Below are 18,596 nucleotides of genomic sequence, written 5' to 3'. Positions count from 1 at the left end.
CTATATATTCAGACGTAAGACACAAATGAGAGGCTAGAGTAACTTAAGGGAAAATTAGAGTTTATGGAATGGCTGGAAACCTTAAGAGGCCGCGTAAGACGAAGTAGACTACGTTGGTGAAGAGACAACAAGTGCGTCACAACTATGGAATAAGGATATACTTGAACAATGTTTGGAGTTATTTTGTAGTCTAGTTGATTGTGAATATATCCATATAGATATGAATGTGTAAAATGTCTGACGTACGATTATATCGGTGGACATGTGAGTTCCAACAACTAGTGTCACGGTAAGGAAGGCATTAATCACGCTAGGGTACCAAAGATCGAGCGACAATAAGAATAAAAGGTACAACTGTTGCAACGTACTCTACTATTATTTGACTGTAGGTTAAATTGGAGATTTTAGTAGAGCGATATTTGGGAAATAAAGAGGGTAAGTAGATAGAAAACAAAAAGATCAAACTATTAGAAGGAGGTGAAAAGTAAGGAAACCTCAGTAAGTGAAACTCCCGAGAGAAATCACCGGGAAGGCGCGAGACCATATTATATTAGGCCAAAGAGGGATCACAATATTCTCAAGTACCAAAATAAAAAAAAGGGAACCCATAACGGGGAATAAGGACTCGTGTAAGACCTAGTAGTTCGAGTATATTTTCAATTCTCAGGAGAACCAGTGATGAAATGGGCAGTTAATACAGCATCGCCGAGAGGGAAGTTTATTTCCTACCTTAAGGCAAGAAAAATGATCAGAAAAGGTTGTGTTTATCACCTGGTTCGCATACGGTATTTGGAAGCGGAAGCGCCAACTTTTCAGTCAGTTCCCGTAGTTAATGAATTCTCATATATATATCCAGACGAGCTTCCAGTCCTTCCTCCCGAACGAGAGATAGACCTTGCCGTAGATGTGCTGCTAGATACCCATATGATATATATTCCTCCATGCAGAATGGCATCTGCAGAATTAAAAGAGATGAAGGAGCAGTTAAAAGACTTACTGGAAAAAGGCTTCATCAGACCGAATACTTCACCTTGGGGAGCCCCAGTATTATTTGTGTAAAAGAAAGATGGGTCGCTGCAGATGTGTATTGATTACAGGCAGCTGTAACTTTTGAAAGGTACTTGACATGAGTCTCGTCTCGATTTTTAAATGATAGCTCATTCTGATTATTCTATTGAGTCTTAAATTTGATTTAAATTGCATATAGTTTCTCACTACTCCACTCGTGGATGCCTCAATGCTTCTTTCACTGAGCCTGGGCCAGGATATGTTTTCGTGCGTATTTCTCTGCATTGTTCGCCGTGTCCCGACGTGAGGGGGCAGGTATGACATGTACCATGGGGTGGTAAATATTATGCCACGGAGTTATGCTGTGCCATGTACATATATGTTTGTGATATGATATGATATGATATGATTTGATATGGCCATCTGATATGATATGATTTGTTACGGAGATATTCCCTACTCTGGTGTTATGCTGTGCCGTGGTGCCGATGATGGGAGGGCAACCACACTTTGTTCACCGAGTCCCATAATGGGGCCGGATATGGCATATGTTTTTCTGTATACCTTATCTGAGGTTTTGATCAGTATTTGATATCTCCGGACATTTTGCTGAGTTTTGTACATTCTATCGCGGTAATGACTTTACTTATTACAACCCATTATATGTGGTTTGATAAACATTTGATATTTTTGGATATTTTGCTCATTTTTGTACATTTTGCTCTAGTAATGACTTTACTGATTTCAGTCCATGCTTTACATACTCAGTACATTTTCCGTACTGACCCCCTTTCTTCGGGGGCTGCGTTACATGCCCGCAGGTACAGATGATTGGTTTGTTGATCCGCTCGCTTAGGACATCCACCATGTTGGTCGACAGTGCTCCTTTGTCCGGAGCCCTATTTTGGTACTGACACTTTCTGTTGTATATATATATATACATTGTTCAGGGTACGGCGGGGCCCTGTCCCGTCATATGACTAGGATATCATTCTGTAGAGGTCTGTAGACATGAGATGTGGGTTTTGTATATATGTTTTGGTTTTTTTTTATGTTTCGTGATGGCCTATCGGCCCTCGTGCATTATATCTGTTTAGAGATACCTTTTGATCATTACCTATGTTTATTCGATTAATGTACTAAGTGGGGCTAAGGGTACGTATGGGTGCCCAACTCGGGCACCAGTCATGGCCTACGGAGTTGGGTCGTGACATATATTTCGTTCTGTCTCCTTTTATGAAGCCACCTTTCAATTGAGCTATGCACGCGACATTGTCTTCGAATATAATTGTGGGTTCTTTAACATTATTTTCCAGACCGTATTTTTCCTTCATGAATTGTATCGTTGATCTCAACCACACACATTCTCTACTTGCTTCATGAATTGCTATTATTTTCGCATGATTTGAAGAAGTAGCAACAATAAATTGCTTTATAGATCTCCATGAAATAGTAGTTCCTCCGTGTGTAAATAGATAGCATGTCTGAGATCGAGTTTTATGTGGGTCTGATAAATAACCTGCATCTGCATAACCAATAAGGTCTGCACAACCTTTGTTAGTATAAAACAAACCCATATCAATAGTACCCTTGAGGTATCGCAAAATATGTTTGATACTATTCCAATGCATTCGCGTTGGGGATAAACTATACCTTACCAGCAAATTAACAGAAAAAGTTATATCAGGTCTAGTTGTGTTAGCAAGATACATAAGTGCACCAATTGCACTGAGATATGGTACTGTAGGATCAAGAAGTTCTTCATTCTCTTATGGAGGTCGAAATGGATCTTTTTCAACCTCAAGTGATCGAACAACCATTGGAGTACTTAATGGATGTGCTTTGTCCATGTAAAATCTTTTTAAGATTTTTTCGGTGTAGGTAGATTGATGGACAAAAATCTCGTCTATTAAATGTTCAATTTGCAGACATAGACAGTTTTATCTTTTCGAGATCTTTCATCTCAAATTCTTTCTTTAGATATTCAATCGCCTTTTGGACCTCTTTAGGGGTTCTAATGAGATTTATGTCATCAACATAAACGGCGAGTATAACAAATTCTGATTCTGTTTTCTTAATAAAAACACATGGACAAATGACATCATTTATATAGCCTTCATTTATTAAGTACTCACTAAGGCGATTATACCACATACGCCCTGATTGTTTCAGACCATAAAATGATCTTTGCAGTTTTATTGAGTACATTTCCCGAGACTTTTTACATGATTCAGGCAATTTTAATCCTTCTGAGATTTTCATGTAAATGTCATTATCAAGTGAACCATAAAGGTAAGTTGTAACTACATCCATTAGATGTATTTCAAGATTTTTATGTACAGCTAAACTAATGAGATATCGAAAAGTTATTCCATCCATAACAGGTGAATATGTTTCTTCATAGTTGACTCCGGATCTTTGAGAGAATCCTTGTGCAATAAGGCGTGCCTTGTATCTTACAATTTTATTTCTCTCACTTCGTTTTCGCACAAAAACCCATTTGTAGCCAACTGGTTTTATACCTTCAAGGGTTTGGACTACAGGTCCAAAAACCTCATGTTTAGAAAGTAAGTCTAATTTTGATTGAATTGCCTTTTGCCATTCTGGCCAATCACATCTACGTCGATATTTTTCGACGGATTTAGGCTCAAGACTTTCACTATCTTGCATGAGGTTAATTGCAATATTATATGCAAAAATATTATCCATCGTAATTTTTAATCGATCTAAATTTATCTCATCACCGGTAGAACTTATTGAAAGTTCTTCATTCACTTGAGTCTCGGGTTCACTAATTTCTTTAGGAATATCAGGATTACTCAAATCTTGACCTTTTTCAGGAGATCCTTATGTAGTATCATCTTTATTATTTCTCACGCTTTTCTTTCTAGGATTTTTATCCTTTGAACCTAATGGTCTACCACGCTTTAAGCATGTTTGGGATTCAGAAGCTATGACACTAGTAGATTGTCCTTTGGGACATCAATTCGGATAGGCACATTCACTGTAGTGATATGTGACTTAGTTATCCGTTTCAAATCAGTAAATGCATCTGACATTTGATTTGCTATTTTTTGTAAGTGGATGATCTTCTGGACCTCTTGCTCACATGTGCGGGTGCGTGGATCAAAATGAGATAGTGATGAAACTTTTTATGCAATGTCTTTGTCTTTTTCGGATTCCTTTTTCTCTCTCCCTAATGATGAGAAAATTGTTTCATCAAATCGACAATCAGCAAATCGAGCAGTGAATAAGTCTCCAGTCAACGGTTCAAGGTATTAAATTATGGAGGGTGAGTCAAACCCAACATATATGGCCAACATTCGTTGAGGGCCCATTTTTGTATGTTATGGTGGTGCTACAAGTACGTATACCGTACAATAAAAAATTCTTAAATGGACTATATTTGGTTCATGACCAAATACTAATTGTGACGGGGAGTATTTATTATAATGTGTCGGTCTGAGATGTAGAAGTGTTGTTGCATGTAAGATAACATGACCCAAAATAGTAATTGGAAATTTTGTATTTATTAGTAGGGGTCTTGCTATCAATTGTAGGCGCTTTATAAATGACTCTGCAAGGACATTTTGAGTATGAACATGAGCAACATGATGTTCAATTTTTATCCCAATTGATAAGCAATAATCATTAAAAGTTTGGGATGTAAATTCTCCAGCATTATTAAGGTGAATGGCCTTAATTGGATAATCTGGGAATTGCGCTCTCAATCTTAATATTTATGCTAACAACTTCGCAAACGCCAGGTTGCAACATGATAGCAAGCACACATGAGACCATTTAGATGATGCATCTATTAGGACCATAAAATATCTAAATAATCCACTAGGTGGATGAATATGTCAACATATATCTCCATGTATACACTCTAAAAAGTCAGAAGATTCGATGCCAACCTTCAGGGTCGATGGTCTGGCAATTAATTTGCCTTGATAACAAGCAGCACATGAAAATTCATCAATTGTAAGAATCTTCTGGTTCTTTAACGGATGTCTAGTTAAATTTTCAAGGATTCGTCTCATCATTATTGATCCAAGATGACCTATTCGATCATGTCATAGCACAAATGTATTTAGATCAGCAAATTTCTGGTTTACTATCATATGTGCTTCAATTGCACTATTTTTTTGCATAATATAGGTCAAAGGACAAAGTTGATAATTTTTCTAAAATATATTTCTGGCCTGAGACACTCTTAGTTATACCAAGATATTCAATATTCATTTCATTTAGTGTCTCAACATGATATTCATTTCTGCAGATATCTTTAAAACTTAACAAGTTTCTTGGAGATTTAGAAAAGAATAGTGCATCTTCTATAACGATTTTTGTTCCCTTAGACAGAATTATAGTATCTCTTCTGGAACCTTCAATCATTTTTGAATTATCAAAAATTGTAGTAATATTTGTTTTTTTTCTTAGCAAGTTGAAAAATATTTCTCGTCTTTAAATATAGCATGAGTTGTTCCACTATCAATTACACAAATATCCTCGTGATTGATCATTGATCTAAACAAAATTTGAGGCATATCCATATTCTTCTTCAAAAAGGAAATAAAGTAAATATTATAATCAATACATTGTTCATTACATAAATTTTACTTGAATTGAAAAATACAAACATGATATTTAGTACAGATAAATAAAAGAAAATTACATATTATTAGTTTTATCAATATTCATATTTTCATCTGGAAAATTAAAGAAGTCAACTACATCCAAATGCATTGGCTCAATATTATACTCAAAGATAAAATTAGTCTCTAAATTATTTTCTGCCCTTTTCAAGGATGCCTGATATAGCTGAACCAAGAGTTTTGATGACCGACAAGTCCGCGACCAGTGCCACATACCTCCACATCTATGACATATGCTTTCTAAATTTTTCTTGGGTAAAGCTTCTGGCTTTTTACCCTTCCTTTTATATTGTTGATCATTTCTCGGTGCCGGCCAAGCATCATGATTAAAATTTCTTCTTTGACCATGATCACGATCACGATTGGGGCCATGACCTCTTTCTCGTTGGTTATAATTTGCTTGATTCACCTCAGAAAGTGGCAAAGAACCAACAGGTCGACTATCATGATTTTTCATTAATAATTCATTATATCTTTCAGCAATAAGAAGGTGAGATAGTAATTCAGAATATTTTATAAAACCTTTTTCACGATATTGCTGCTGCAGGAGCATATTTGCGGGTGGAAATGTGGAGTATATTTTTTTGAGTTTATCTTGTTCAGTGATTTCGTCTCCGCATAAATTTAACTGAGCTATAATTCTAAAGAAGGCGGAATTATATTCAGTTATATTTTTGAAGTCCATTAGTCTCAGATTTAACCAGTCATGACGTGCTTGTGGAAGCATGACCAACTTCAGGTGGTCATATCTTTCTTTTAAATTTTTTCACAATTTCAGGGGATCCTTTAATGTAAGATATTGTAATTTGACCCCCTCGTCAAGATGGTGACGGAGGAAAATCATAGTTTTTGCACGGAAAATCATCTTTGATGGTGTCTGCCAAACCCATTCTAGATGAATTTCGGCATCTAGTGCCCATGAGAAGTAGCCTTTTCCAGAAATGTTTAGAGCCACAAATTCAAGTTTTGAAATATTTGTCATTTTATGAAAATAAAATTCTTACCACTTTTTTTTACCTTAAAAAGTAGTCGGAGCCTCGTGTTGATAATGTGTTATAAATAACTTAGCAAATAGCAAAATAATTATAAGAGGATATATTGAGAGGAAGAGATGAATGTTAGAGAGAAAGTGTTTGTATTTTTTTATCTATATCTGCATTCGATATGTATCACAACAGTGGCTATTTATAGCCACTGCACGAAGAAAATAGAACAAGTTGAGGGAACAAATTTGAGTGAAAAAAGAAAAAGAAGGAAGAAAAATGGGGAAAGGGAAAAGGGACGTGGACCTAACATCCACTTTTCTAATAGGTTAGTATATATCATGAACGTGACTATTAATATAATCTAGGAGTTATAATCATCAAATGTCATGAGAGTAATGGAAATAAAGATAACTAAGGTTTTATATTAAAGAATATCAATAAATGAAAGAGTAGTAATTGACACATTCATTTTTGTATAATAATAATAATAAAAATAAAAATAAATAGAAAAAATGTCAAAAAAATGAGAAAAAAGATAAATAGAATTTTTGGACAAAGAGAGGTGCCACATCACTTTTTTTTTACCTAGCTTTATATATAGATATAGATTGAATTAAAAGTAATCGGTATGGAGTAATTAATATCTATATTTACGTAGAACACAAATAGTTGAAATAGACATTTGTAAAAAAGGTCATGTTCCTTTTGTAGAACAAACACGTTTTTTTAGTTATTTTAGCGATAATACTCAAAACTATTTCAACATTGGTACCTATTCAACTATTTCAGTGGTATATCACACATAGTAGAAGTATTTCAAAATTTTGAATTTTCTAGTAGTATAAATATTTTAAGGATTAGACAAGTTATTGGTACTACTAAGAAGTGAATCATAATTTCTTTATGCCTAAATCAAAAATATCATACGCATGATATTATTCAATTACTTTAAGACACTGATTTGCTGAAGCACTTAAAAGGTCATGTGCTAATTTCAGCTCATAAATATTTATAAGAGCAAATTCTTAAGAACACTTATTGAAGCGGCACCACTTCTTTATTCATATAGGTAAAAATATTGTATGTCCTTGTTGCTTCAGACATTTGATATTTTCACTAAGAGTACTTGCGCATCCTCTCTTTTGTAACAAGTAATCATTAGTTATCCTAAGTTAACGCTTAAAGATTTGATGTTTTTTTGGTGCTCAAGGGTGACATTGGTGCAATTATGTATCATCTACTATTACTATTCGTGAGATGATCATTTTTATTGATATGCATTCAAGATAAAATTTCACTTTAATATAGAGATACTAGAGTGAAACCAAATATTAGTATGAATTTACTATTTTTAATCATTATTATCAAAAAAATTGTTGGTTATACAAATTCAGAAAGAATATTCTACTGAGCAATCAATTATTTGCAATTTATGCAAATCATCCAAAGATAATAATAATCATGAAGCAAACAACGCATATATACAATCAATTATTTGCTATATATGCAAATCATGCAAAGATAATAATAATTATGAAGCAAACAAACCAAATAAGGGGATGAGCTCAAGAATCCAATATCCTCACGAATGTAATTTGGTCATTTTCAACATCAATAGTCGAACAACTGGTATATAAGATTTGAAGAAATCATTTATAATAATTGATAAGTTGAAGATGGAATAAAAGGAAACACATATCAATGTGTGAAATGTAAGTATTCACACATGATCTTCAAAAGAATGGTGAAAGATATATAAGAAGTTCAAATAACAATTTAGCAGATTTATTAACTAAGGCAGTGTCAACCACAACAGTTAGACCGATATACAATATCCAAATGTGTCATCTATGGTATATCAAATGATGTTTGTCTCACTGAGGTTATCTATCGAAATTTTTCACAAGGTTAGCAAACAAAGTATATTACAAGATATGATCTTTTTTCTTCACTTGGATTTTTTTCCCACGGTGCTTCTACAGATTAGGAAACTTTACATAAGACTAATATTCGGAGTTTCTAAAGCTGTACCCTTACTCCCCAAATCACTAAAAATCTGTGTGCTTAGAATTTGTTTGATGGCTTGAATAGACTGCATCTTCATCCGAACTTTGCCAGGAAACAGCAACCCAGCATAGAAAGATAGGGTTACCCTTATCTCCGTGAAAACTTGGCCAACCAATATATCACAAAGAAGCAAAATAGTGCAAAAAAAACCACATGCATCACATGGTTTGATCCTTCCCGTATGATACTCCTGTTCAACCGTCTCATATTGTTCTTTACTCCTGCTTGAGCTTTGATCAATGTCATTTGCTGTGATAGAGGGAAAAAACACAAGTATTCAAGGAAATGGGGAAGTCATGTAACTTACAAGTACAAATGATTCCATAATTCAATAAAATAAACATATATCGTGAATATCCCATACAGACTGACCAATCAATACGTTTATAAAACAATGCCAGGCTAACTCTAGGAATGTTAGTAGTTCTAAGTTCTAACGGCCTGAAGAATTCTAAAGTTGCTTCTTTAATTTAGTTATACTAGAATGGATAGCTCCTAGAAATACATCATTCAGATTTAGAATTAATGTTTATTGTCCAATATCCTCGCACATTACCCTCAAGAACAGAGGAAAAATGCAATCAAGTTTGGGCTTATCATAGTCAGTTGATGGAGATCTAACTAGGACATATATCTTCAACAAACGTTAGAAAGCCCAGAGAAACGAAGGCATTCAAGGAGTCTTGCATGGTAATACCTAAGGAAAGGCGGAGGCGGTGTTTTGAACGGCGAAAGGCAACAAAAGGCGACAAGGGTCTGCCTTGCCACAAGGTGAGGCAGACGGCGAGGTGCTCGCCTTTTTGAAGTGCGGCACCGATTAATATCAAAAAATTAAAATATTTAATTGCATATATAAATAATCAAAATCTCATTAGCAATAACATAAAAGCAAATATTTCAATTCAAAAACTGAAAATAGATAGTACATACTATAAGTCTAGAACTTGAATGTGAAAAAACAGAACAAAAGTCAACAGTTAGAAAAAAACAGAGATAGAAATAACTATGAAGTTGGAAGAAGAAGAAGAAAAAAGAAACAGAGGAAGAAGAAGAGAAGAAATACGTATTGGTGGGACTTTGGAGTTACTGGAAAAGTCTAGCTGGTCGCCAAAGAAGTCTAGTCAAGTCGACTGGTTGGAGTCGCAGTCTAAGAGTGCAACTGTGCAAATTTGGAAAGAAAACCCTAAAACTACCTTTTAACTTTAAAACCTTAAATTGGTTGCCTTTTTTTAAAGAAAATACAAAAGGCAAAGCCTTTCTTGCCTTTGTCGCCTCTCGCCTTTGTCGCCATTGTCTCCATGGCGTCAACTTTTGAAGATCGCCAAGCCACAAAGCTAGCAAGCGATGAAGGGTCGCCTCGCATCTCGCCATTGGCGACGAGGCGATCGCCTTTCACAACACTGGACGAAGGAAGGTTACAAGTACAATGTCATTTCTAAAAGATTTATAGTAATAACAATTGCAATTTCCAGATTATAGAGGAAGAAAGGGTGAAAGACAGAGAGGGTCCTGAGGGGTGTAAAAAATGTTAGCAATTCGAAACTTTTACTCATTTATAAGATTAAATATAATTCAGTTTCCCCCATCTCCTAACTTACTGGCGCATGTTAGATGGTTATCCAATAATAGGAAAATAAATGCCAATAAAGCTCTAATATACAAAAATTTAATTGTTTAGGCATATGAAATATACGGAAAAGTGACAAAAATGGTCTCAAAGGATGTCAAACATACTCGGAAAAAGGGAGTACAAGTTCACAGCATACCAGTTGGTTAATAAAATCATTCTGATACTTTGCTTCCGACTCAATTTCTTGTGCTACCTGCAATATGAAATATTTATAAGTACTAGCAAAAAGGTAAGTAGGAATAGAAATCTGAAACCGTGACAAATATGCTATAACAAATAGGGTCAACAAATGAGAGATTGGAAAGATGCATCTAATAATGACATATGGTATAAAGATCTTCAGGAACTCCGAGAGGACTTACACCAAAAGCAATGTTCAATTAGAAACACAAAGCTTTAGTCCTGTTTGAAATTTCAGTCTGAGATATTGCACAGACACACCTATGTTTCTGATGCACGTGGAGGACAACAACCAGTGCCAGTACTAGAAGCCAAAATTAGGAGAGAAGGAGGTAGAGAGATGATGGTCTTATTCTATCTGAATATGTGATGACTATTCACATGGTTAAATTTTCTCCATCTTCCTTGATTATCAGCTCAAGAAGTGATCCTTCTTAATACCTCAACATTGGGATTGCAACAGTGAAGCACATGTTGGATCCAAGTTGAACCAGAGACAGAAGGATCAAAGTGCATGCTCTTTTTGGTACCATTTGCAGCTCTTCGTTATTAGTGTGGTCCAGGTATCAATGTACACACTAGATGGCAAGGAGATGAATAAGAATAGGTTGGCAGTGGACTAGACAGATGGAAAGTTGCATTACATCAATGCAGATGTGGAAGATATAACCCCAAGCTGAGACCAAATTCAGAAATCAGTAATCTTTTGGCCAAGTTGATTAAGACCAGAAAAGGGATTTAGTCTTGTGATTATCGGTCTCCTGTTATGGAGCCACAAATAGGCTATAGAAATGACAACCTCTCCTTGATCCAGTCGTGAATGAACTGTATATATAACATGACACCTGCCCACCAACTTTCAGACTTCACAAGGACGGATTTAGAGCCTAGATATAAGTGGTGATGTCTCTCTGGCATCCACCTCAAAGACCGGATTGAAGTATGTCAGCATGATAGAGCATCAATATAGGGCCATACTAGAAATGAAGGTAGACATAACCACTAAAACAAGGAGTCATGGGATTCAAAGCTGGATAAAATTTATTATGAAAAACACAAACTTAATTCTAGATTGCTGACCAGAAGTAGGGCAGTGCTTGTTTAATATTCAATCAAACTTGATATCTTTTTAATCTAGCAATTGATTCTAATATTCAATCAAACTTGATATCTTTTTAATCTAACAATTGATTCCATCGAAACCAACAAGTGAAGAAAAATACTAAACCTGTGCTTTTAAGTTCTTATACATGTGCTTTTATGCAAAGTATAGCTCAGGGGAACCAGAATATCTTGACAGTTGAGCCTTGTCCAGCAGGGTCTTACCAGTGGAATTGTAAAAGTCAGCAAGTGAATTGACATTTTTCTTATCCAGTACGATTGATCAATTAAAGGTGACACACTAAATCTTTGTTTCAAACCCCCACTATCCATCAATTGCTTAGCCAGTTAAAAGAGAACCATCCACTTACCACCAACATTTGGACCATTACACAAAGGTAGTGTATTGATATTAAGACATTTTTGTTTTGATGAATCCCACCATCTATATAATTTCAAGATTCCATTTCAGAAAATCTATATGAAAGACAAAATTTAAGACTTATTGCTTCCTTAACTAGGTATTCTGTATCTTGTGGTATCAAAGAATCAAAATGATGCACTAAATTGCATTGTGACAGTATCAATCTTTAACATAATAAGGAAAAATAACTTCTATTTGCCCGTGGGAGAGACTTCAACGATCTCAAAGAAGCCTGGTAAGTTTCATATTGGTTTTCTAATAAATATTATTCAGTGTTCTAACAAATAACATATCACCTTGTCTAAAATGGATCCATGGCATAGCACATCATCGAATTTGACACGTACATAAATCTTAAAGACGCCACCAGTTATGCAAAAGCTATTTTCCAACTAACTCAAACTAGAAAACCAAGACAAGGTGGTTACGGAAACATACATTTCTGAGCTGTTTTACTTGCTTGCGAAGACCACTGATCTCATCATCTAGGTCTCCGTGCATGGGATCAATCCGCAACTGTATTTCATCTGAACCACCTACTTGCCTCGTAATCAATCCATCTCTGATAAATCAAACACAAAAAACATATTAATTTCTCAATAATAAACCAAAAGATTCAAGAAAGGTGTAGATTGGTTAATTGTCTGCAAATTGGGTTATTATTTTGGTAATTCTCCATTACAATTCAAATTGTGAAAGCAATTAGAACTATAATGAATCGTAACTTAGAAGATGATAATCTTTTTTGGGGTAAATACCTGGATCTGTGGGAAGCAGCACCGTAGAAATCACCTCCTCTATGAGAGCTAGAAGCCATTGGAAGAAAGGACAAAACAGATTGAAGAAACGTCGAAACCCTATATTTAAGAAAAACTTCAAAGTATCAATATAAGGATTGAGAACACAGAAGCTACCAAAGATCGTCCAGTATTTGATTTTTAAAAAAAATACAAGAATAAAATTTCTGTTCAGTGTAAGAAAAATAGCTGTCAGTTTTCTTTTTTATTTAGTGTAAGGTGTAAGATGAGGTAGACAGTGCATGTTCACTGTTTGTATTCAGTTTAGAGAACAATTAAGTTTAGACATGGAGCATAGGCACAAATTTCATGTTCAGAACGTCTTTGAACTAAAGAAACAAATTCACCCTTTAGCAAGTTAAGACTTTAAGTGACCTCTAAATCTGCTACTAAGAAAGAAATCAAACCAATACATTCTAAAAGGTAGATACGAATTTCCTGCTCAACACATCTTTAGAATTCTAAGGAAAACAATGCATTTGAGTTCTATTCTTTATGACAAATAGTGTATGAGCATGTTTTACTCACTGATGTCGAAATTAACACATATTTACCAGTCTGAATTTAAAGAAAAATAAGGAAAGAAAACAAGAAGTAAAAGAGGAAGAAAGGATTACTGGAAGTGAACATATTTTGAACACAAAATCTGATTTTGGACAAGTGGAAATAAGACTAAGAAGTGTTTTGGATAAGCTTTTTTTAAGTGACTTAAAAGCCAAAAGCCAAACACCCTCTAAGAGACAGCCCCAAAGAAGATTTCCTTGTGCTTTTACCCATACAAAAGCTAAGCAAAGCTTACTAACAAAGATTGAATCACTAATGCCGAAATTAAACATGAAGCAGAACTAAGCAAAACAAACAATACCAAAGACCACATAGAAACAGAACTGAAAAGAAAGGGAGGAAATTAACCCATACCGAAATGAAATTCAGCTACACAAATGATAAATTTAAACTATTTTTATATTGAAATTAAAATAGCACATATTAAAAATACAAAAGGGGAAGAATGTCACCTTTCTCGGGAGCAGCCAACAAAATTAAAGGAGAGTTGAGGATACTTCGAACCTCACAGTAGAGTCAGCAGAACTGGCACTTGAATGAAAAAGATAGAATGATTAACTTTTTAGGAACAAACTCTTAGGCTCGTGGAACCCCAAATGTCTAGGGTTTGAGGTCTGCATGCATGTAGGACTGCATCCGGATTTGCAATTCATTTTTCAATTCGACAGAATCTAGGAGAATCTTCAAATCCAGATATCGTACTAAAGATTGAAAGAAAAAGAAAAAGGGAGAGAAAATAGGCGAGGGTACCATTTGAAGCTCGTGATTGAGGAAGACGACAACCGGAGTCGATGGATTGCGGGGAACAATGGCTGTACGAGGCGAGATATCCTCGAATCCTTTACCGATTTGGCCGGCGTTGAGCTGCTGAGAGAGGAGAGGTTATTAGGGTTTGTGTTTGGAGGAAAATGATTGGGAATTTGGGATTAACTAGGGGGTTGGGTCGGATCTCAAATGGGCTATCCGGGTCTTGGTCCAAGTAAATCCGAAAAAAATGGGTTGGTTTGGAGTTAATAAAGATAGTACTTTTGTTTCGATTATAACCAAAAAAAACACTAGAACAATTTGTAATCATATGCTTCAATCAAATAATTATGACCTCTAGAAATAATTATTTTACTATATTTGAAATTCAAGAAGCTTGATCTATATATTCATGCTTTGACCATTGATCATTTTACTTGCTTTCTAGCTCAGTTTATATTTCTGCATTGATTATAATTTTCTCAAAATCAAAATATTATGAAGTATTTGATTTAGCGTTGAAAGCGATAATTTCGCATTTGTTTGATCACCTTTACATTATTTTCTGGAGAATTCGACTCTGGCTCATAATTGAGTCAAATATATTACAATGATCGTGTGCACTCCCTCACTTGAAGGGGGAGGGTATTTGGACGTCATCACAAATGTTTCATAAATTCAACAACATATGATGATGGTTATTCATTCATTATTAAGGGCACCTCATGCGGAACTTCGAAATTTTTTTAAAATGTGTTGTCAAATTAAAATCTGAATGACACAATAAAAATTTGGAATTTGAAATTTGATCAAGGCTAATTTTGATGTAGCTAAAATATTTCTGCTATGACACCATCGATGTAGCGGCGTGGGGTTGACAAAATAGAACCTAGAAAACGTGAATTTTATAATTTTACTCCTCTTTAGTTGGAAAAAAGGGCGCGGGCTACTCTAAAAATCATCCTAAACTGATTCAAGTTTGGAAATAATGGAGAGGAGGAATTTCAGCACAGTTACGATCAAAACCTACAATGTTCAATCCTACTTCCGTCAAATTCGCTCCACTGAGTCAAAAGGTTCGTTATCAAAATTCTTTGAAAGTTGCTTGGCGTTCACATAGACTAGGTTTAACTGAGTAGTTAAACTTATCTTTATTTCATAATTTTTTTGTAAATTGATGGGAGATATCATGTATAGGTCTTCGAGCACGGGAGTCTAAATGGTAAGAAATCTGTTGATTTTATTGTTAGTTCAGGAATGGACTTTGTAGGTGATGAATTATCCTATTACTAGCAGTAGTTGTAATCTTGTTGAGATGGTTGATGATATTTGTAATATTTATGTGTAAGGAAATTACTGGGTTATAGTAAAATTCTAAGACTTATGGTAATCAAAGGAAAACCGAATGAACAGGAAGGGTATTAATTCATGAGAATGGAAAGATAATTCTTGGAAATAGATGTGTATTCATAATGGAGTCCAGTATCAAATTTTATTGATATGTGTGTGTATATACATGTGTGTGCATGTACGCGCGTGTGTGTGTCATGTTGATTGTTTCATATGTGGTGCTTGTACAGTTCTTGTTTATAAAACATAAAAGTCGAAAGTAAAATGATAGTTTGTTGTCAATCTTACTCAATGAACTTGTCTTAATTGTCTGTGGCTTTACAAATGTGATTGTGATTATGTGATTTATTGATTGGCTTGAATACCGCGTCTGGTACATGATATATTTTTCTTGGCTCGGGTACCACGCGTGGTACATATTAACGGTTGGCTCATATACCACGCCTGATACAAAATATTATTGATTGGCTCGAATAGCACACCTGGTATAGGTCTATTAACTATTGACTCGGGTACCACGCCTAGTATAGATTATTATATGGTTAGTTTGGGTACCATTCCTGGTACATGTTTGAATGTTTCATGCGTTTGATTCATTGAGTGAATCGGGTTGTTCCTCGTGATGTATTGATCATGTTGATCCATGAATAATCGAAATTGTATTTGAATGCTAGAATGATTTTTGTGTAGATCGAGATTCGCATGTTAAACATCGTAGACTATGTCTTAAAAATCCTTAAATGGTTCCGAATTACTTAAAAAATGTTTGAATCAGGTATGGATTGTCGTTATGGTTTAGTAATATTCCATGTGATAATCTAGTCATGTTGTTGACTAGGAGTTGCTTGTACTTGTTATTCGAAACTATTTATGTCTATTAAGATGGTTTGAATTTTATCTGATTGTTAGGGTGTTGAGTCAAGGTGGCTAAGTACGAAATTTGCAGATGGTTCGCTAAGTTAGCTAAGACGTACGTGCTAGGAAAGTTGGCACAAAACCTTAAGTAGGATGTCATAAACCATACGTTTGGAAAGCCTTAGGGTGTCATAAAAGTTAGGCTTAGGAAACACTTATATAAAAAAGGGTCAGGTTATAATCGGGTATGAAGGGTTGATTAGTTCCTAGTGGTGGAGTTGGCGGTGGAAGAAGGTAGGAAGGCTAAGGTTAAGGTGTATGAGTTCATTGGCAGTATACTCGGGATAGTAGGGACATGGTGATTATGATTTTGGATGGATAATCTTTCGTATTGCATGTCTTCTTGAATATTTGCATGATATTATGTAGTGGATTCAGATTTCTAATGATGCCTATCAGTATGTGTTATTTCTACCGATACTACTCTTGCTATGACACTTGACATAGTTTGATTGCAGGGTCAATAATGTTTCATAGGTGAAGACGATGGTAATCTCTGGCATCTTCTACTCCTCTTTTATTTATGGTGGGGGTTGTGTCTTATTTTCGTATATTGTACCTCTTAGTAACTTTTGTACCTGTTTATACTAGTTCTTAGGAAGGATTTTTCGTTTAATTATAAAAATTATTTTTATACTTGAGTTTTTATGGTTGTTTCAAATTATTAAAAGAATTTCTCATGTTTTATTAATTATCCATTTTTGGATGGTAAAGATCATGCTATCTAGATGTTAGAGTAAGTGCTCGCACGACCTGATAGATTGGATCGTGACATCCTTTTAAAAGATCAATTTGTAAAAAAAAAGTAACATAAATTGTCCCTCTAATACAAATGCTCTTTGTGTCTAAGGTCGATAATAAATTGGAATGTGCAAAAGTATGTTTTGGTACTGTGTCCTTTCCTAAGGGACAATGCTCTCATTAACACTAATGTAGATCACTTTGCCCATCGTTGTCCAATAAATTTTGTTATGTGAAGCTATTGAAGTTCCATTTTCCACAAATCTAGGATAAACTTTATAAACTTAAAAGGCTATCATGGACCTACTTTGATGGTGCTATTTGAAACTCATCAAGTAGACCATCAAAATATGCTTCTGGATTTTTAATTTTCTAGTTTCACAATTGTCCCGCCAAAAAGATATGCATGAGGAATAGTCATTTTATGATATGCTGATCTTCTCAACATTACAAATATGACTCTCACATCCTAATAAGTACACTGCAATATATATATATATATAATACGTTCATTTATAAAATAAATATTTTCAGTAATATATATTAATGATGATCCCTTTGATAGTGCTATTGTGGGGAAATTTTAAAACTTTTATTCACTCTAATGATGAGTCTTGGCTATTTGGTGGGGACTTAATTGAGATTGTTCGTGCTATTGAAAAAATTGGTAGAAACTCTTTAAATAACTCTAAATCTCATCGTTTTCTTAATTGTCTTAATTTTTATAATATGCTTGACTTAGAATTTTGGGGAAGTAAGTACATGTGGTCCAATAAAAAAAAAGACACGATCAAATAATTCTAGAGCACTTGGAAAGATTAATCCTTTATCTATTTTAATTTGTTTGACACACTTTCTTTTTTTTATATTTTGTTTTAAGAAAATCTTTCTTTTCATAGAATTTTCTAAGAAAGTAAGTACATGTAGTCTAATAGACAAAAGATATGATCAAACAATTTTAGGGAATGGATAATATTAAGTATAATTTACATAAATTTCATAATGTTAAGAGTTAATTATATTTTATCTTTACTTTTTTCCTAATTACAAAAAATCCTTAAATTTGGTCACTTTTGGATACATCACTACCAATCCAGATACATAGTAACTTGATACATTACCTTCCTTCTGTTAAGCTAAAAGAGGAACAATAAAGGAAAATCAAATTAAAATTCCATAAAACATGCAATCACGTATTCTACATAGCTAATCAATCCCTCGCAAAAGTGTAACAACTTCAAAAAATTCAAATTTCAAACTTGTTCAAGCAGATCATCGGGCATCCTTTCAATTTTGATTCAAAATTCTTGAAAAATTGAAAAAGATCAAAAAAAAATAATCAACTAGTTACTCTATTAATATTGTGTCATATACATAATTATGAAAATGATACAAACTAATATTGTTATAAAAATCATTAGTGTTTATGTT

The 18,596-nt window shown here is 34.4% G+C and overlaps 1 protein-coding gene across 3 annotated transcripts; it reads right to left on the bottom strand.

Moving 5' to 3' along the window:
- Positions 1–8,412: 8,412 nt before the first annotated feature.
- On the bottom strand, positions 8,413–14,325 carry LOC129874283 (bet1-like protein At4g14600). 3 transcript variants are annotated; one of them, XM_055949544.1, is made up of 6 exons: positions 14,166–14,325; positions 13,868–14,045; positions 12,813–12,911; positions 12,493–12,616; positions 10,486–10,542; positions 8,413–8,968 (listed from the first exon to the last, which is right to left on the bottom strand). In XM_055949544.1, exons 3-6 carry the CDS (start codon positions 12,869–12,871, stop codon positions 8,807–8,809), a joined length of 402 nt encoding a protein of 133 aa, XP_055805519.1. In that variant the 5' UTR covers positions 12,872–12,911; positions 13,868–14,045; positions 14,166–14,325; the 3' UTR covers positions 8,413–8,806. The 3 variants fall into 3 exon arrangements, with proteins under 3 accessions (XP_055805519.1, XP_055805520.1, XP_055805521.1); XM_055949545.1 differs by having other exon boundaries at positions 13,868–13,946; XM_055949546.1 differs by having other exon boundaries at positions 13,868–13,940.
- Between the last annotated feature and the right edge of the window lie 4,271 nt (positions 14,326–18,596).

The sequence above is a fragment of the Solanum dulcamara genome, chromosome 11 (assembly GCF_947179165.1).
Source record: "Solanum dulcamara chromosome 11, daSolDulc1.2, whole genome shotgun sequence".
Taxonomy (NCBI): Eukaryota; Viridiplantae; Streptophyta; class Magnoliopsida; order Solanales; family Solanaceae; genus Solanum; species Solanum dulcamara.
Note: the sequence above shows the minus strand (reverse complement) of the source record. Positions and strands in the feature narration are given on the sequence as shown.